Raw genomic sequence first — 14,284 nt, 5'->3', positions numbered from 1 at the left:
TTTTTTGATGGGATCCTTGTCTGGTTTTGGGATCAAGGTGATGCTAGCCTCATAAAATGAGTTTGGAAGTTTTCCTTCCATTTCTATTTTTTGGAACAGTTCAGGAGAATTAATTCAGGAATTAATTCTTCTTTAAATGTTTGGTAGAATTCCCCCGGGAAGTCGTCTGGCCCTGGGCTTTTGTTTGTTTGGAGATTTTTGATGACTGTTTCAATCTCCGTACTGGTTATGGGTCTGCTCAGGCTTTCTGTTTCTTCCTGGTTCAGTTGTGGTAGTTTATATGTTTTTAGGAATGCATCCATTTCTTCCAGATTGTCAAATTTGTTGGCGTAGTGTTGCTCATAATATGTTCTTATAATTGTTTGTATTTCTTTGGTGTTAGTTGTGATCTCTCCTCTTTCATTCATGATTTTATTTATTTGGGTCTTATCTCTTTTCTTTTTGATAAGTCTGGCCAGGGGTTTATCAATCTTATTAATTTTTTCAAAGAACCAGCTCCGCTCCTAGTTTCGTTGATTTGTTCTATTGTTTTTTTGGTTGGACATTCTTTTTAATTTTTGTTTTTTCTATCTCTTTAATGATTTCATTAAGCATTGATTTTAAGCAAAAATAGGATTATTATAAAGAATAATACAATAATATATTTAGTATTCCATTCTTTCTAAATATCAGATTTCCTTTTCTTACAATTTAGAAATTGCTATATTTATTATCCTTCAAATTCATTTATTTGTATTTATAGTTTATGTTCTGGACTGGTAGCTTCTATTCTGGGAACACCCGCTGATGTCATCAAAAGCCGAATAATGAATCAACCACGAGATAAACAAGGAAGGTAGATAGAAAGTCTTCACTCTCCGTGTGTTCAAATGTCCTTAATAATAATGTTCCTTAAAGATGTTTCCTTGCATTTACTCTTGATTGAAATGTATCTGTGTGATCACATGTTCAGCCAGCAAACTGTTTTTATGTAATTATCTGCTCTTTGTCTGATGGAAAAGTACTGTGCACTTGGGGATATAAGCTAATTTAATGATCATATTATTTAGACACAAGGTATTTATTGTGATTTTATTGTTTTCAAAGAGTTTATGAAAATATACTCTGCTGAGAATTTACAGAGCACTTTCTTCAGAAGCTTATGACTTACAGGTAACATGGAGAATTTGATTTGCTATAAAACAGTATGTTCTCTCTGGAAGAGATCAGGTGGAGTGAATTCTAACTATAAGACTAAGGGTGGGATGAATCCAAAGAGTCAGCCTTAGACACCTAAAGAAATTCTCTTTAAACTCAAAAGAGGTGATTTCTATATACTGAGCCACAAATATTACTTGTTCTAAATTAGCAGAAAATGTTTAAGTTTCCTTATAGTAAGTTTCCTTTATTTTTTAATTTATGATTTATTTATACACTATTTACACACAAGAAATTTAGCAGAACTGTCTTCTTTCCTTTTTAGGGGACTTTTGTATAAATCATCAACGGACTGTTTGATTCAGGCTGTTCAAGGAGAAGGATTCATGAGTCTATATAAAGGCTTTTTACCATCTTGGCTGAGAATGGTAACGTCAGGTTTTTCCTTCTTTTGTTTTTGTATTCTTTGCACTTAAATTGCTTTTAATCTACAAATATTTTCCCCTTTCTCTTTTGGTTTTTAGCATGGCTCTGCCTTTCTCTCTTTTTTATATCTCTTTTTGGTTTCTTTTTACCTCTCCTCAGAGTCTTATTACCTTCCCAGATGGGTTAAAGTAATACAATTCAGTTACTATTCAGAAATGAAAAGGTTGACATTCTGTTGTTATAAAGTCAGTGGATAGGATTTTCTGCAATGTAAAACCTTTAGTAGTCCATTTAGCCAAAGTATCGTACGTTTGGAACAGGTATTAAGATTTTATACTAGATACTGTTCCTATGAAAATCTTGCTGTTTCAAACAAAATTTGTTACTTTGCTGGCACATGTTGCATTATCCATTAATACTCATGACCACAAAACTTAGTTTGGTAAGAAAGCATTATGTCATTTTTATTTGATCTGTATATTACTTTTTACTGAGGTAAACTAAGATGTAGAATTAAATAGACTTATTCAAGTAACATAAGATACATAATACAAATAAGGTACTCAAGTATTTTGTAAGGTAGAACAAATTTGAAAGACTGAACGAGTCATGGGTTTAGAAATTCCAACAATCAACGCTCTACACAATATCATAACATTAATTGAGCACCTATGCCACGCAAAGCCCTGTACCCAGTGCCTGGCTTGGGGATGAACAGAAGAGTCTCCACCCCTGCTGTAGTGCTGGAGCTTCTAGCTTGGAAAAGCCAGACGCTGAATACAAAACTAGAAGTGATGAGTGGTCAGGCAAAGTGCCTGGTGCTATGAAAATATATAGCAAGCACATAAAGCCTACGCTTGGAGATCAGGAGCAGCTCCATGGAGAATGGGCTCTAAAATTGAGTCTGAAGAATGAGTAGGATTTGCCAGGTAAAAAGAGCAGGAAAAAACATTCTAGGTAGAGGGAACAGTTGGAGTGGACAGAAAACTTGATGAGTTCAGGGAATTGAAGGAAACCCACAGGCCAAGGCATGGAGACATGGAGGAAAGAGGCACAAGGTGAGGCCAGAGAGAGGTAGAGGCCAGTTTGGGAAGGGCTATAAGACCCATAAGAGTGAAGGGCACCAGTTTGATGACGTGTGTGTTTTTAAAAAGATCATTCCAGCTGCAGTGTGGGTTGGGGAAAGGCCCGGAGTAGTAGTAGGTGAGACATAATGATAGCGTGCATGAAAGTATGACAAGGAGGACAGAAAAAGACAGATTCAAAAAATAATTTAGGGGAAGTAGCAAGGAGCTAGAAGCATGACTGGATGGGGAGGGGAAATTTGTCAGAGGAGACAAGGAAAGTTGGACTTCATTCCTAGATTCCCAACCTGAGCAACAGATGATGTAATTTCCTAACATGGGATCATTTGTAGGGAAGATCCTGTGGTAGAATAGCAAGCTTAGTCCTAAATTTGTTGAGTTTTGGGTATTTGTAGGACATCTAAGAACAGATTCTAAATGGCTCCTTCATATGTTGATCTGGATCTTACAGAGCATATGGGGGTGGAGCTTTAGAGGTGAGCACCATCTGCATACAGAAAGGAATTGAAGTTCTGGGAATAAATGACAGCACCAAGCAATAGTGGGTATCCATAAACATGGAGTTAATAGCCAAAGCCCTTAGCAATATCTGAAGCAAATGTGTACCCAAGTGTAAAACCTTATTTTGATTGTCTTGGTTATACCTTGAAATTATCTCAAATCTGTGGATATTTCTTAATGGAAAGGAAAATTTTGATTTGGCCTGCATATCACAAGTGCTGATGGCACTAAGGAATAAGATGTTTTGCATGAGAGCAGCTTATAAAAGGATAGAAAAGATAGACATGTAAGTAGTTAAAATTATAGACATAATAAAGCCAATATTATTAAATCACTTGGTATTAGCACCAACACTGTGCTAATCATTTTCATGGCTTACCTCACTGAATTCTCCCAACAATCTCTTCAGTAGGTTATTATCATATCTCTTTTACAGAGGAGGAACAAAAGTTTAAAACATCTAAATAACTCAGCCAGTTTAGCTGGTTACTACTTTATCAAGTCAGGGAATCAAACCCAGGCTCCAGAGGACATGGTCTTTGTGAGCAGGTTGTATTAAATGCTCCACTCGTGGTGAACAAAACATGGTGAGAACATGGGTAGTAAAGTAAACATTGGCTTTACCTGTTTAGGAAGTCACAAAGTCTTTCACAGAGATGATGTCTGATCCGAGCTTTGAAAGACCAGTCGGCATTTAACAAGAAAGGCATGAAGGAGCAATGTGAACACAGGCATCAAGTCATGTGTGTACCCAGTAGGTTTGGACAACCGCAGAAAATTCAGTGTAGCTGGAGAACAGGTCCTCAGAGAGGATGTGGTGGGGCAAAATTCTAGAGAAGAAGTTAAGGACCAGGTTAAGAAGGACCTTGTGGGGGCAAGTTTAATGGTTTAGGTGGAACCTGTAGTCAGCAAGCAGCTGTTTAATAGTGGGAGCAAAGTACTAAGGTTTGTTTGGGTACAGGATTACTTTGGCAGCAATGTAGAAGATACACTGAAAGCTAGAACCCAAGAAAGGAAGTGTTGGCAGTAGTCTAACATGAAAATGATTATAAAAATGGAGAGAAGGCAGATTCTAGGGCCATTTATGGTTAACTCCACAGGATTTAGTAATGGACTCTGTGTAGCTGATGGGGGAGGAAAGGGAGGAAATGGGACTTTCATATTTCTAGTGTGAAAGACTATAAGGATGGTGAGACCAGTGATGGAAAACAGAATCAGAGTCAAGAGGTATGAGGACAGGGAGAATAAGACAAAGGAATACTGAGACAGTTTGACCCATTCTCTTTATGCATGAGACTCGGGAAGTATAAGTGAAAAAAAGAGAGTACTTCATGTATGATAGACACTGTGCTAAGCTGTTTACACATATTTTTTTTGTTTTTAAGTCTTGTAAGAGCCCAGTAAAACAGGTGGTGTTATCCTCATTTTTCAGATGAGAAAACCATGGCTCCAAGTATAAGAAACTTGCTCAAGTTCATACAGCCGGTGTGTGGCAGAGCTGGGAACAGACCCCAGGTCTGTTGAGTTCTAAACCCATGCTCCTAACTAATACAATGTGCAGAATGTCTTGAGATCCTGCGGCTGGCTATAAAAGTTGTCAGGGGAAAGGGACAGTGTGTAGTGGTAAAGAGATGATGCAGAGAAAGGCTGGCTAACCACCAAAGGTCGCCAGGGTGGCACTACCTTGTTGATGTGTCACAGTACTTGACCATGACCTTAAAAGCTGAGTTATGGGCACTTCCAAGTAAACTGGTCTTGCAAATACAGATTTCACCCTCAACTGAACTCACTGAAACTGATGATCAGCATTGGCTCATTCACATTGAGAAACACACTTGGCAAGTGATCCAGAGGCTAAAGTCCTCTCAACAGTGTGCTTCCTCCTAAATTCAAGTCATCTGTGAAGGCAAGTTATAATCAGAAGTTTGCTTACTACACACGGAATAATAACAGGAAGAGCTTATTTGTAATCTTAGTATTTAAGAATACCCAAGAGCCCTTAATGTTCAGCCCCACAGTAAAAGGCATGGAGAAGGACTCTTGTTTTTCCAGCAGTTATGGCAACAGGCAGACCACAGCAGACAACACGGAGTCATACACTTGCATTATTTACAGCAGTGTAACTATGCTAGGGAAGAAAAAAACAGAGACTCAGTGTATGCCATTCGTATACTCCCCCCGTTATTGGCTGTTTGATCTCCCTGTTTAACTTCTATTCATAACCCAACTAAAACTCAACCCCAGTCCCTCCTACTAGGTAAGGATAGTTGTGACCTTGCTTTGCTCACTCACTGATTAATATTTACTTCATTTGCCTACAGAAGCCTGACCACCCGAGTAGCTGGGAAGGATTATATAATCCACTCTTAGCTGAGACCTCTATTCCTTGATCTGATGGCAGTTATATCACTGGTTCACTTCATTTTTCATATTCTTTATTTTGTCCATGTCTCCCATATGGTTAACTAACCAACATGTGTTCTCCTAAATCCACTGGTAAAGTCTCAGTCTCCCAATATAACACACTCAATATTTCCAAACACAGTACATAAATATTGCTTCACAAACTCTCTAACCAAATATATTTTATATTCTAATTGCTCAAGCTTCTTTTTTGACTCTAGTTGGATAGTTTCTTTCTGATCAATATTACCTGTCACCTATGAACCAAACCAGACAGGACCTGGATCCAAAATACCCCTCCTCTGATGATACTTCCAGTGTTTCCTCTGCTACTTCCTTCTTTGTCTTGGATGTTTTTATCTTCCTTTGTTGAAAAGCCCTCATCCCCTTATAATTCCTTTTGATGTGGTTAGACCTTTATTCAAGTTAGTCAAGTCTTTCTGAACTGGAAACTCTTTTCCCTATTTTATATTTTATAATTTAATATTTTGTATTAAATTTTATAACCACTTTGTAATACATCAGGTGTTGAGCTTCTGATCTAACTCTCAAAGGATAATCTTTCATCTTCACTTGCAAGTTCTTAAACTGACTCCTTGTCACGCTTTACAATCTACACACAGAGGAGCCCAGCCTAGAATTCAGGCATGCCGAGTCCCAGCCTCTTAGCAGGGAAGGGTTCAGTAGAAGGAACCCTGGAATGCAAGCCAGAAGCCTGTTTTTTAGCTCTACAACATGTTGATAGCTTTTTGATTGCTAAGCCTCAGTGTTCTCATCTGTAAAATAGGGGTATCATTACCTTTCCTTTCTGTTGTAAAGTGTTCAGAGAAATCTATGAGAAATAAGACATGAAAATACTTTGTTAATTATAAAGTGCTCTATAAAGGTGAAATACCAAAATATTTATTTTCAGCCTAAGTGGATTCAAAATGACTTTGTCATTCAGAGATGTATGAATGCATAAATGTAGAATATTCATAATATTTGAAATATGCACTAACTTCTTTGGTTAATCTTTCAGACCCCTTGGTCACTGGTGTTCTGGCTTACTTATGAAAAAATCAGAGAGATGAGTGGAGTCAGTCCATTTTAAGCCCTTAAAGATGCAGCCCTTAAAGATACAGTGTTCAGTATCATTGAAATGTGGGCATCTACAACACACACCCCTATTATTTCTACCTCTTTAGGAAGACACCTTACTCCACAAAGACTGTGATTTATAGGGGCAGCACTTTCTTTTTCTCTGGAAACCCAAGTTCTCTTTGACTCCTCTTTTTGTTCAAAAGCAATCTGGTTGGATTACACAAGGCTACCCAATGAGACCTGGCACAGAATTTTCAAGAAGATTTGAATGCTGAGCACTCATCTTACGAGAGAAGATTTGACCTTTGAGATGCTTTTCTATGCTGAGGAGCCTACTTAGAGGTGCCAAAAGGGAGACAGCATCTCAGCCCTGAAGTAGACTACAGGAATCTGGAAGAACACATACATACATAGTGATTCAGAAATATATTTGAACTGTTGTCAGTATGTTCAATGGAAATTTGATGATTCCTTTTTCTGTTGTTAAAGTGCATATACTGTAAATTAAAGGGAGGTGAATGAAAATTCATGAATAAACATTTTTAATTTCCCTAGTAGTGAAGGAAGTTGATGTACCTTTTCTTGCCAAGAGGATGAAAAACATCAAGTTGAGATGATGTTTGGATTTCCAGGAGAGAAGCTTCTTTCTGTCAGTGTCCCATCTTCGGTTAGGTCTTTATTATTGGCTAGCACTCTACTGCACATGCTAAGGACTTCCCGACAGCCACATGAGTCTTGATGAACACCAAGTAGAGTGTGCTGTGTTACATATGCTGTTGCAACTAGAGTTTGCCGCTAGCCCCCAAGAAGCTCGATATATAAAAAATGCTGCTTGTTTGATTAAAGCTTAGGTGGGTAGGTCCCGTTCATAAAGTAACCCGTTATTATCAGCCTTTCCGGGGCATTTCCAAAGCAAGGCTGAGAGGAGGTCAGCCAATTTGGACAGGCATCCTTTCTCATCTCCTTCCCTAACACTAAGGGCCAGAGAGAGAGGGAGCGAACTCAGAAATCACCCTTGAAGATGTCTCTATCCTGAATCTTACCCAGTTTTGACAAAGTTTCTTGCCTAAATAGTGATAAGTATAAACTGCCTATGGTGTACATTTATGTCTCCAATCATGGAATCAAACCCATTTTCTTATTTTAGAAAGGTGAGAGATTTCTTCAGATTGACCTGTATGCCACCTGTTCCCCCAACCTCAGACAGTGGGCATTTCTGGAGGGATGGATAGAGTTGTGGGTAGAGGCTGTAACTGCCAATGTAGGAAAGCTCAAAAAGCTTAGACCCAAGAAACACCTTGGAGTTAACCAGAGTTTGTTATGGACATAGATGATGTTGAACAAAAAAAGTTTACATGTGCCCTGTGGTTGCACTACTGTATAATCACTGCCATTTAAAAGGGGAATTATACTTTAGAATATATTTTAATGTGATGTACTAATATGCAGTGGCTTGTTGTTTTTCTATGGAATTTTCAGAATGTGGAGTTCAACCAAAATCTGTTGGTGGTCTACTTTTCCATTCCATCTGTCAATCTGTAAGAATTGTGTTGTTAAATATATTTAAAATAATATGTATTTAAACCCCACATGTTCTGCACTGGGACCACTTTTGGGAACTCTTTGGGTTTTCATGTTTTATAACCTTTAAAATTAAGTAAAGATTGGATCAAAATATACCAACTGGACCACAAAAAAATTTATTTAGCTTTATTCTTCAAGGGGCATGGGGTGAAAACACTGCTTTTAATTACTGAGACTGTTCCTTGATATCTGGATTTAACATGAATAGTTGGAATTTTTTAACCTAAAGTGACTCCTTGGGATCATCTGGTTTAACCCTCTCATTTTACATGTTATGAAACAGAGGCCCGGAGAGGTAGAGCTGCTTATGCTCATAGGTTACTTCATAGCAGAGCCTGGATAAAAATATAGACTTTCTAACTATTATTATTATTATTAGTGGGAGTTGCTATATACGAATTAGGTACATAGTCAATACTTTGTTATCTTCACAACAACCCAGTCCAGTGCTCTTGAATCTTCCAAAACCAGATTTTTCTCTATAGCATTGTTCTGTCTTACACATTTTAAATAAATTTGAATTGTCTTCAACACAAATTTTAGAATGGAGTCACCACACCTTAGCTTGAGCCTGAAGAACCACCATCTGATCAAATCCTTTATATCTAAACATATGTCTCTTCACATTTCATATTTTTCCAGTGAAGTCATATCCATTAATGTGTCTTGGAATTTTGATCTGTCTTTGCCAACTTAAAATCATCTTGATCCTCTTCAAAATAATCCACAATAAATAAGAGTAAAAATTTCAGTAATTTTGTATCCATACTAAAAGACTTAACCATTTCAATCTCACTTGTTGATTATAATACTACTAAATATACTCTTTATCCTCACTAATGAATACCTAGCATTTAAGTTGGTTTTGCTTAGCTTCCACATTTTTCTCTTCTGAATGATTTTTTTCTCATTGAAAAATAGTTATTTTTAGTTATATACAATTGTTTTTATATGTATAAGGGAATTAACATACCTATCTAAATAGAGATAACCTATCTTAAATGTGCTTTTAGTAAGGAATAAAGAGTCTATCAAATGCTCCATGTCCCAGTTCATTATAAGCTGCTAATGGTAAGACCATGTCTTATTTTTATATAAATATTTACTCTCATTAGTAGCATTTCTTTGCTGTTAGGTATGCAACAAAAATTAATTACAATTATATATAACATAAGTCAGTTTTGTCTTCATTATTTCAAGAATCTATCATAGACTAGTCTGAAATTTATTTCACTTTGCTAAGGAAAAAAAGGAAATAATTCAGAGAGATTTTAAATGTAAAAAAAAAAAAAAAAAGCTGTTCTGTCTTCACCTTTTGAAGCACAACCGTATATTTACATCTGAAATAGTTTATATGTTCCTCTTGTTAATGAAAACAGATTCCTTCAGAACCTCCCTGAGGTAAAATGTGTATTTTAATTTAATACATGATGGTTAAAAAATTGAAGGGAGGTAATTAATTCTCTTCCCTCCAGTTAAACCAGGACTCTTTAAAAATGATTACCAAACAAATATATATTATTATTAAATGCCTGGTAATGTGGAGGACAGATTGAGCCTGAATTCTAATTAATCTATCTAATTCTATCTATCTAAATTCTATCTAATTCGGGACTAGCAGAAGTATTAGCAAGTCCTTCCATTTCTCTTTATTTCCATTTCTTTATATTATGAAATGACTGAACTCTAGAATCCTCTAGAATCTTAACTTGCATATTCTTGAAGGTGGGCATTATATTGATGTCATGGGGAAAGAAAAGAGGGTTTAAAAAAATGTGTGGGGATATGCTTTTCCCTGGATTTGATTAACTTCTCATATCTGAAACTCAGTTAAGGTTTATGCAGGCCTTAAAGTATAACACAAACTTTTTTATATGGGTGGCCTGTCTCACAAGAAAATCCTGCCTCACAGAGTAGTGGCGTCCTCTTGGTTCAGACAACTCTGGACATGTTACTAAGTTCTTGCCTTCAACAACTCCTCATATACAATAAAAATGAAAATTTTTAATACCACGCCCAGGAACTTCTCATTCTGACTCCAAGCCATGTTCCTACTCTTTGCATTTCGCTACATACCTGCACTCAACCTCCTTGCAAATGCAGTGCTCCACTTTGTTCTCTGGGGATGCTCTTCACTTGGCTGCTTCTCATGCAGTGTTCCTGCGGTACTCCCCACCTAACTCTGCTCCCATCACTCCCCGCCCCCCATTCATGCTCATTTTTGGGTTAAAGCCTACTTTAGTATCTAGAATGATCTCAGAAGACTTCCACATTTTCAACACCTCTCTGCTCCTACTGCTTTCCCTACTGAGGATATGTGTCTGTATATATGGATTTATGCCTGCTTCTCCCATACAGAATAAATTGCTTGCAAGCAAGGACCTTGTCATACATCTGTTTCCCTTAAAACTTCAAACAGAAGCTGCTCAGGAGGTATTTGTTGCATTCAGAGATTTTTTTTAGGGGGTGGAGAGAGAAAAACATTTCTGCACACATGATAAAGTCCTATGTTGTTTTTGTCCTACCTTCAGAATAATTATGCTGGGTTAGTAACATGTGATTTCATGAGATTCTTTACCATACTAGCTGCTTAACTGCATTTTCAAAAGATCATGTGTGCTTAACATATGTAATTGTTATAATGTTAAGAAGTATTCCACAGCTTAATAGCTATTCCACAAAAAAATTGAGAATATAATAGGTTAATACAAAATATTAATATTATTAATTAGTTAATAATTAATAATGTGACCAGGTTATACTATTCTTCCTTTTACAGTGTGTATGAAAGTTACATCACTATTTTGGCCTTCATTGGTAGCATACAAATGCACATTTACCCACTCAATTGTTTTATTATTTCTGAATTGTGAAGAATACGTGATTATTTTTCTCTCCCCATACTTTACCCCCAACAGGCTGCTGTGATTGTCAACAGCAGCAGGAGCCACTTTGAAGGTTTGATAAAAGCAGATGAAGATGCTTAAAGATGTCTGTTTGCTGAAAATATCTGGTAACAGGAATATATGTGAGTAAATATAGTGCATTATCCTGATTTTTAAAATAAATCTTTAAGAATGCCTGATTCATTGTGAAAGGTTTTGTTTTGTCCTGGTATGGTTTCATCCTGATGTATTTTTAAGTGAAAATGGTCATAACAAATCTAGAGATAATTTTTAAGCTTTAATCTTTATTTTTCACAATTGAAATAGAAGCGGACTTAATTTAGGTATCAGATTTTAAACCTTTACATTAGCAAAAAAAGAATCCTTGTGCCGTGTCAATATAAATTCATTAATTTATAATAACTCCATTTTTGCATTTAATCCAGTCCTATTAATCTAGTTCTGCTGTGACTAATAAAGATCGACAACTGGTAATTACAGTGATGGACATCTCCCTGACTGAGGATAGAGGAGGAAGGTAACACTGGAATTCCTTGAAACACTGAAGAATTGTTCTCCTTTTTGAATACCAAATTCTACTTGGATTTCCATCATACTTTTCCCTCCTCTTGCTTACTATTTTTCAGTCTCTTGGCCATTTCTTTGCTGCATTGTACTTAAATTTCGGTTCTTTGAGGTTCTATTCTTGGCCCTTTGGTCCTTTTTCACTCTCTTTTTCTAGGAAGAGTCCCGCAGTTCTGTGACTTCAGCTACTACACTTACACTGGTAATTCCCAAACATTCACCATTGCTCAGTAAATGGGAGATGTTGCCATTTTCTGTGTTTTTGGCCCTTACACAGTTCTCAGGCTTTAGGCATGTTTTCTCAGTTGTCAACTATATACTTCCTCCAGGATGGCCACAGTCCTTGTGAACTGACATCTCCCACTATTACAAAAACTGTTGCACAAATTTTGTACAAATATCATACAAGCTTCTGTATAAATATTGTACAAAAATATTTGTACAAAAAATATTGTACAAATCCTTCTTCCCTGCCCTTTAAAATCTGGTCCTGCTCCGGGATTCTCTGTTGCACTACAAACTCACTAATGCAGCCAAGAAACCTCAGGACAGCCTTGACTTCTCATTCTTTTTTTTTTGTTTGTTTGTTTTTTTACTTATCGTCCAAAATGCTTAAACCCATTTATAAAAAAAGACAACTACAGACCAATGTCTCTTAGGAACATAGATGCAAAAAAATTCATGAGTACTACTTCATACCTATTGGACGGCTATTAACAACAACAACAACAACAACAACAACAGAAAATAACAAGCATTGGTGAGAATATGGAGAAATTGGAACCCTTGGGCATTGCTGGTGAGAATGTAAAATACTGCAGCTACTATATAAAACAGTATAAGGTTTCCTCAAAAAATTAAATGTAGCATTATCATGTGACCCAGCTGTCCGCTTGTAGGTAAACAGGCTAGGAACTGAAAGCAAGGACTGGGACAGATAGTTGTATACCAGTGTCATTTTTCAGCATTTTTCACATAGCCAAAAGGTAGAAATCCAAATGCCCATAGATAGATCAAAGTATGAACAGATACACAAAATGTGCTGTATGCATATGTATATGTGTATATATATTTACATATATATACACATACAGATAATAGAATATTATTCTGCCTTAAAAAGCATGGGAATTCTGAGACATGCTAGAACATGGATGAATCTTGAAAACAATATGCTGAGTGAAATAAGACACAAAATAGACACATATTGTATGATCCTATGTATATGAGACAACTAGAAACACAAAGAAATTACTAGAAACACAAAGTAGAATACTTTCTATGGGCTGGAATAGGAGAGAATGAGAAGTCAGTGTCTTATAGGTGCAAAGTTGGGGGTGATGGAAAGGTTCTAGAGATGGTTGGTGGTAGCAGGAGCTTAATCTTCACGTGCAGTGGTCTGATTTTTTAAGTTCCATGTCCAGCAGTACAGCAATGCAGAGCAAGTAAAGCTATCTCTCCCAGACACGGAAGAAGTGGGACATTGGAAATATCTGGGAAAATGGGAGGAACAGGCTCTTAGCCCATAATGGCTGAATGATATGCCCTGATTATCCAGGGCCCTGGGCCATGGAAGGAGGTTGAGGGACAAGTTTGATAGAAAACAAGTCATTTACTCTGTCTACAACCCTGTGGTCTCTGTAAGTTTGGTTATATTGCTTGAGCTGATACAGAGAATTGAAATTTCCATTATTCCATGGGATGATCAAACAAGTCCAGATGATAATAAAACCATTTTATAATGAACAGCTTCCTTTTACCATAAATGGCACAGTGCCAGATAATCTACTTATTTTCTTGTTAAACATTTATTGCATGTTGATTAAAAGTCCCATATTGTGCTAGACACTGAGAATATTAAAATAAATGAGAGGAGTTCTTGCCTTCAAGAAATTCATGTTCTGGTAGGAAGAAGAAATAGTAAACCATTGCATGATATGATCAATATATGTTATAAACACTAAATGTAACAGAAGTTTATAAAAGGCAGAGAATAATCAATTGAACCTGGGTGAATAATAGGGGAAGAGGACTTAAGAGCTAGATCTTGCTAGATGGTTTTAAATCAAATGTTTGTTTTTCTTCTAACATGAGTATAAAGCATTAATTAAAGAAGATCTGGAAAATGAAACTAAACTGAATTTTCAAGGATGAGTATATCAGGTTAAAAATCTTTTTAAAGAAATCAAATGATTCTTTTATTTATTCATTCAGTGAGTATTTATTGCCTCAGTCCCATGATAGGTTCCAGAAATGCTCAAAGACAACTGCCATTAAAAAGTAAGCGTAGGGGGCACCTGGGTGGCTCAGTGGGTTAAAGCCTCTACTTTCAGCTCGGGTCATGGTCCCAGGGTCCTGGGATCGAGCCCCGCATCAGGCTCTCTGCTCAGTGGGGAACCTGCTTCCTCCTCACTCTCTGCCTACTTGTGATCTCTGTCTGCCAAAAAAATAAATAAAATCTTAGAAGAAAATAAAATAAAAAACCAGGCTTCTTCATATTAAAAAAAAAAAAAAAAAAAAAAGTAAGCACAGGAGAGGCTCCTGGCTGGCTCAGTCTGGTAGAGCATGTGCCTTTTTTATTTTTTTAAGATTTAT

General features: G+C 36.7%; 1 protein-coding gene across 5 annotated transcripts in view; it reads left to right on the top strand.

The window, feature by feature from the left end:
- The window catches only part of SLC25A27 (solute carrier family 25 member 27), a 33,419-nt gene extending 26,227 nt beyond the window's left edge, over nt 1-7,192 (top strand). For 2 of the 5 annotated variants that reach the window (XM_059400322.1, XM_059400321.1), the window contains 3 exons: nt 743-835; nt 1,463-1,565; nt 6,839-7,192. In XM_059400322.1, the coding sequence (XP_059256305.1) occupies nt 743-835; nt 1,463-1,565; nt 6,839-6,910 (268 nt within the window). In that variant the 3' untranslated portion in view covers nt 6,911-7,192. Of the gene's footprint in view, nt 1-742; nt 836-1,086; nt 1,153-1,462; nt 1,566-6,573 lie in introns of those variants that run through there. The other 3 variants (XM_059400320.1, XM_059400325.1, XM_059400324.1) reach the window with 3 other exon arrangements.
- Nucleotides 7,193-14,284: the final 7,092 nt, after the last annotated feature.

The sequence above is a fragment of the Mustela nigripes genome, chromosome 5 (genome assembly GCF_022355385.1).
Source record: "Mustela nigripes isolate SB6536 chromosome 5, MUSNIG.SB6536, whole genome shotgun sequence".
Lineage (NCBI taxonomy): Eukaryota > Metazoa > Chordata > Mammalia > Carnivora > Mustelidae > Mustela > Mustela nigripes.
This window is presented reverse-complemented; position numbering and strand designations above follow the sequence as displayed.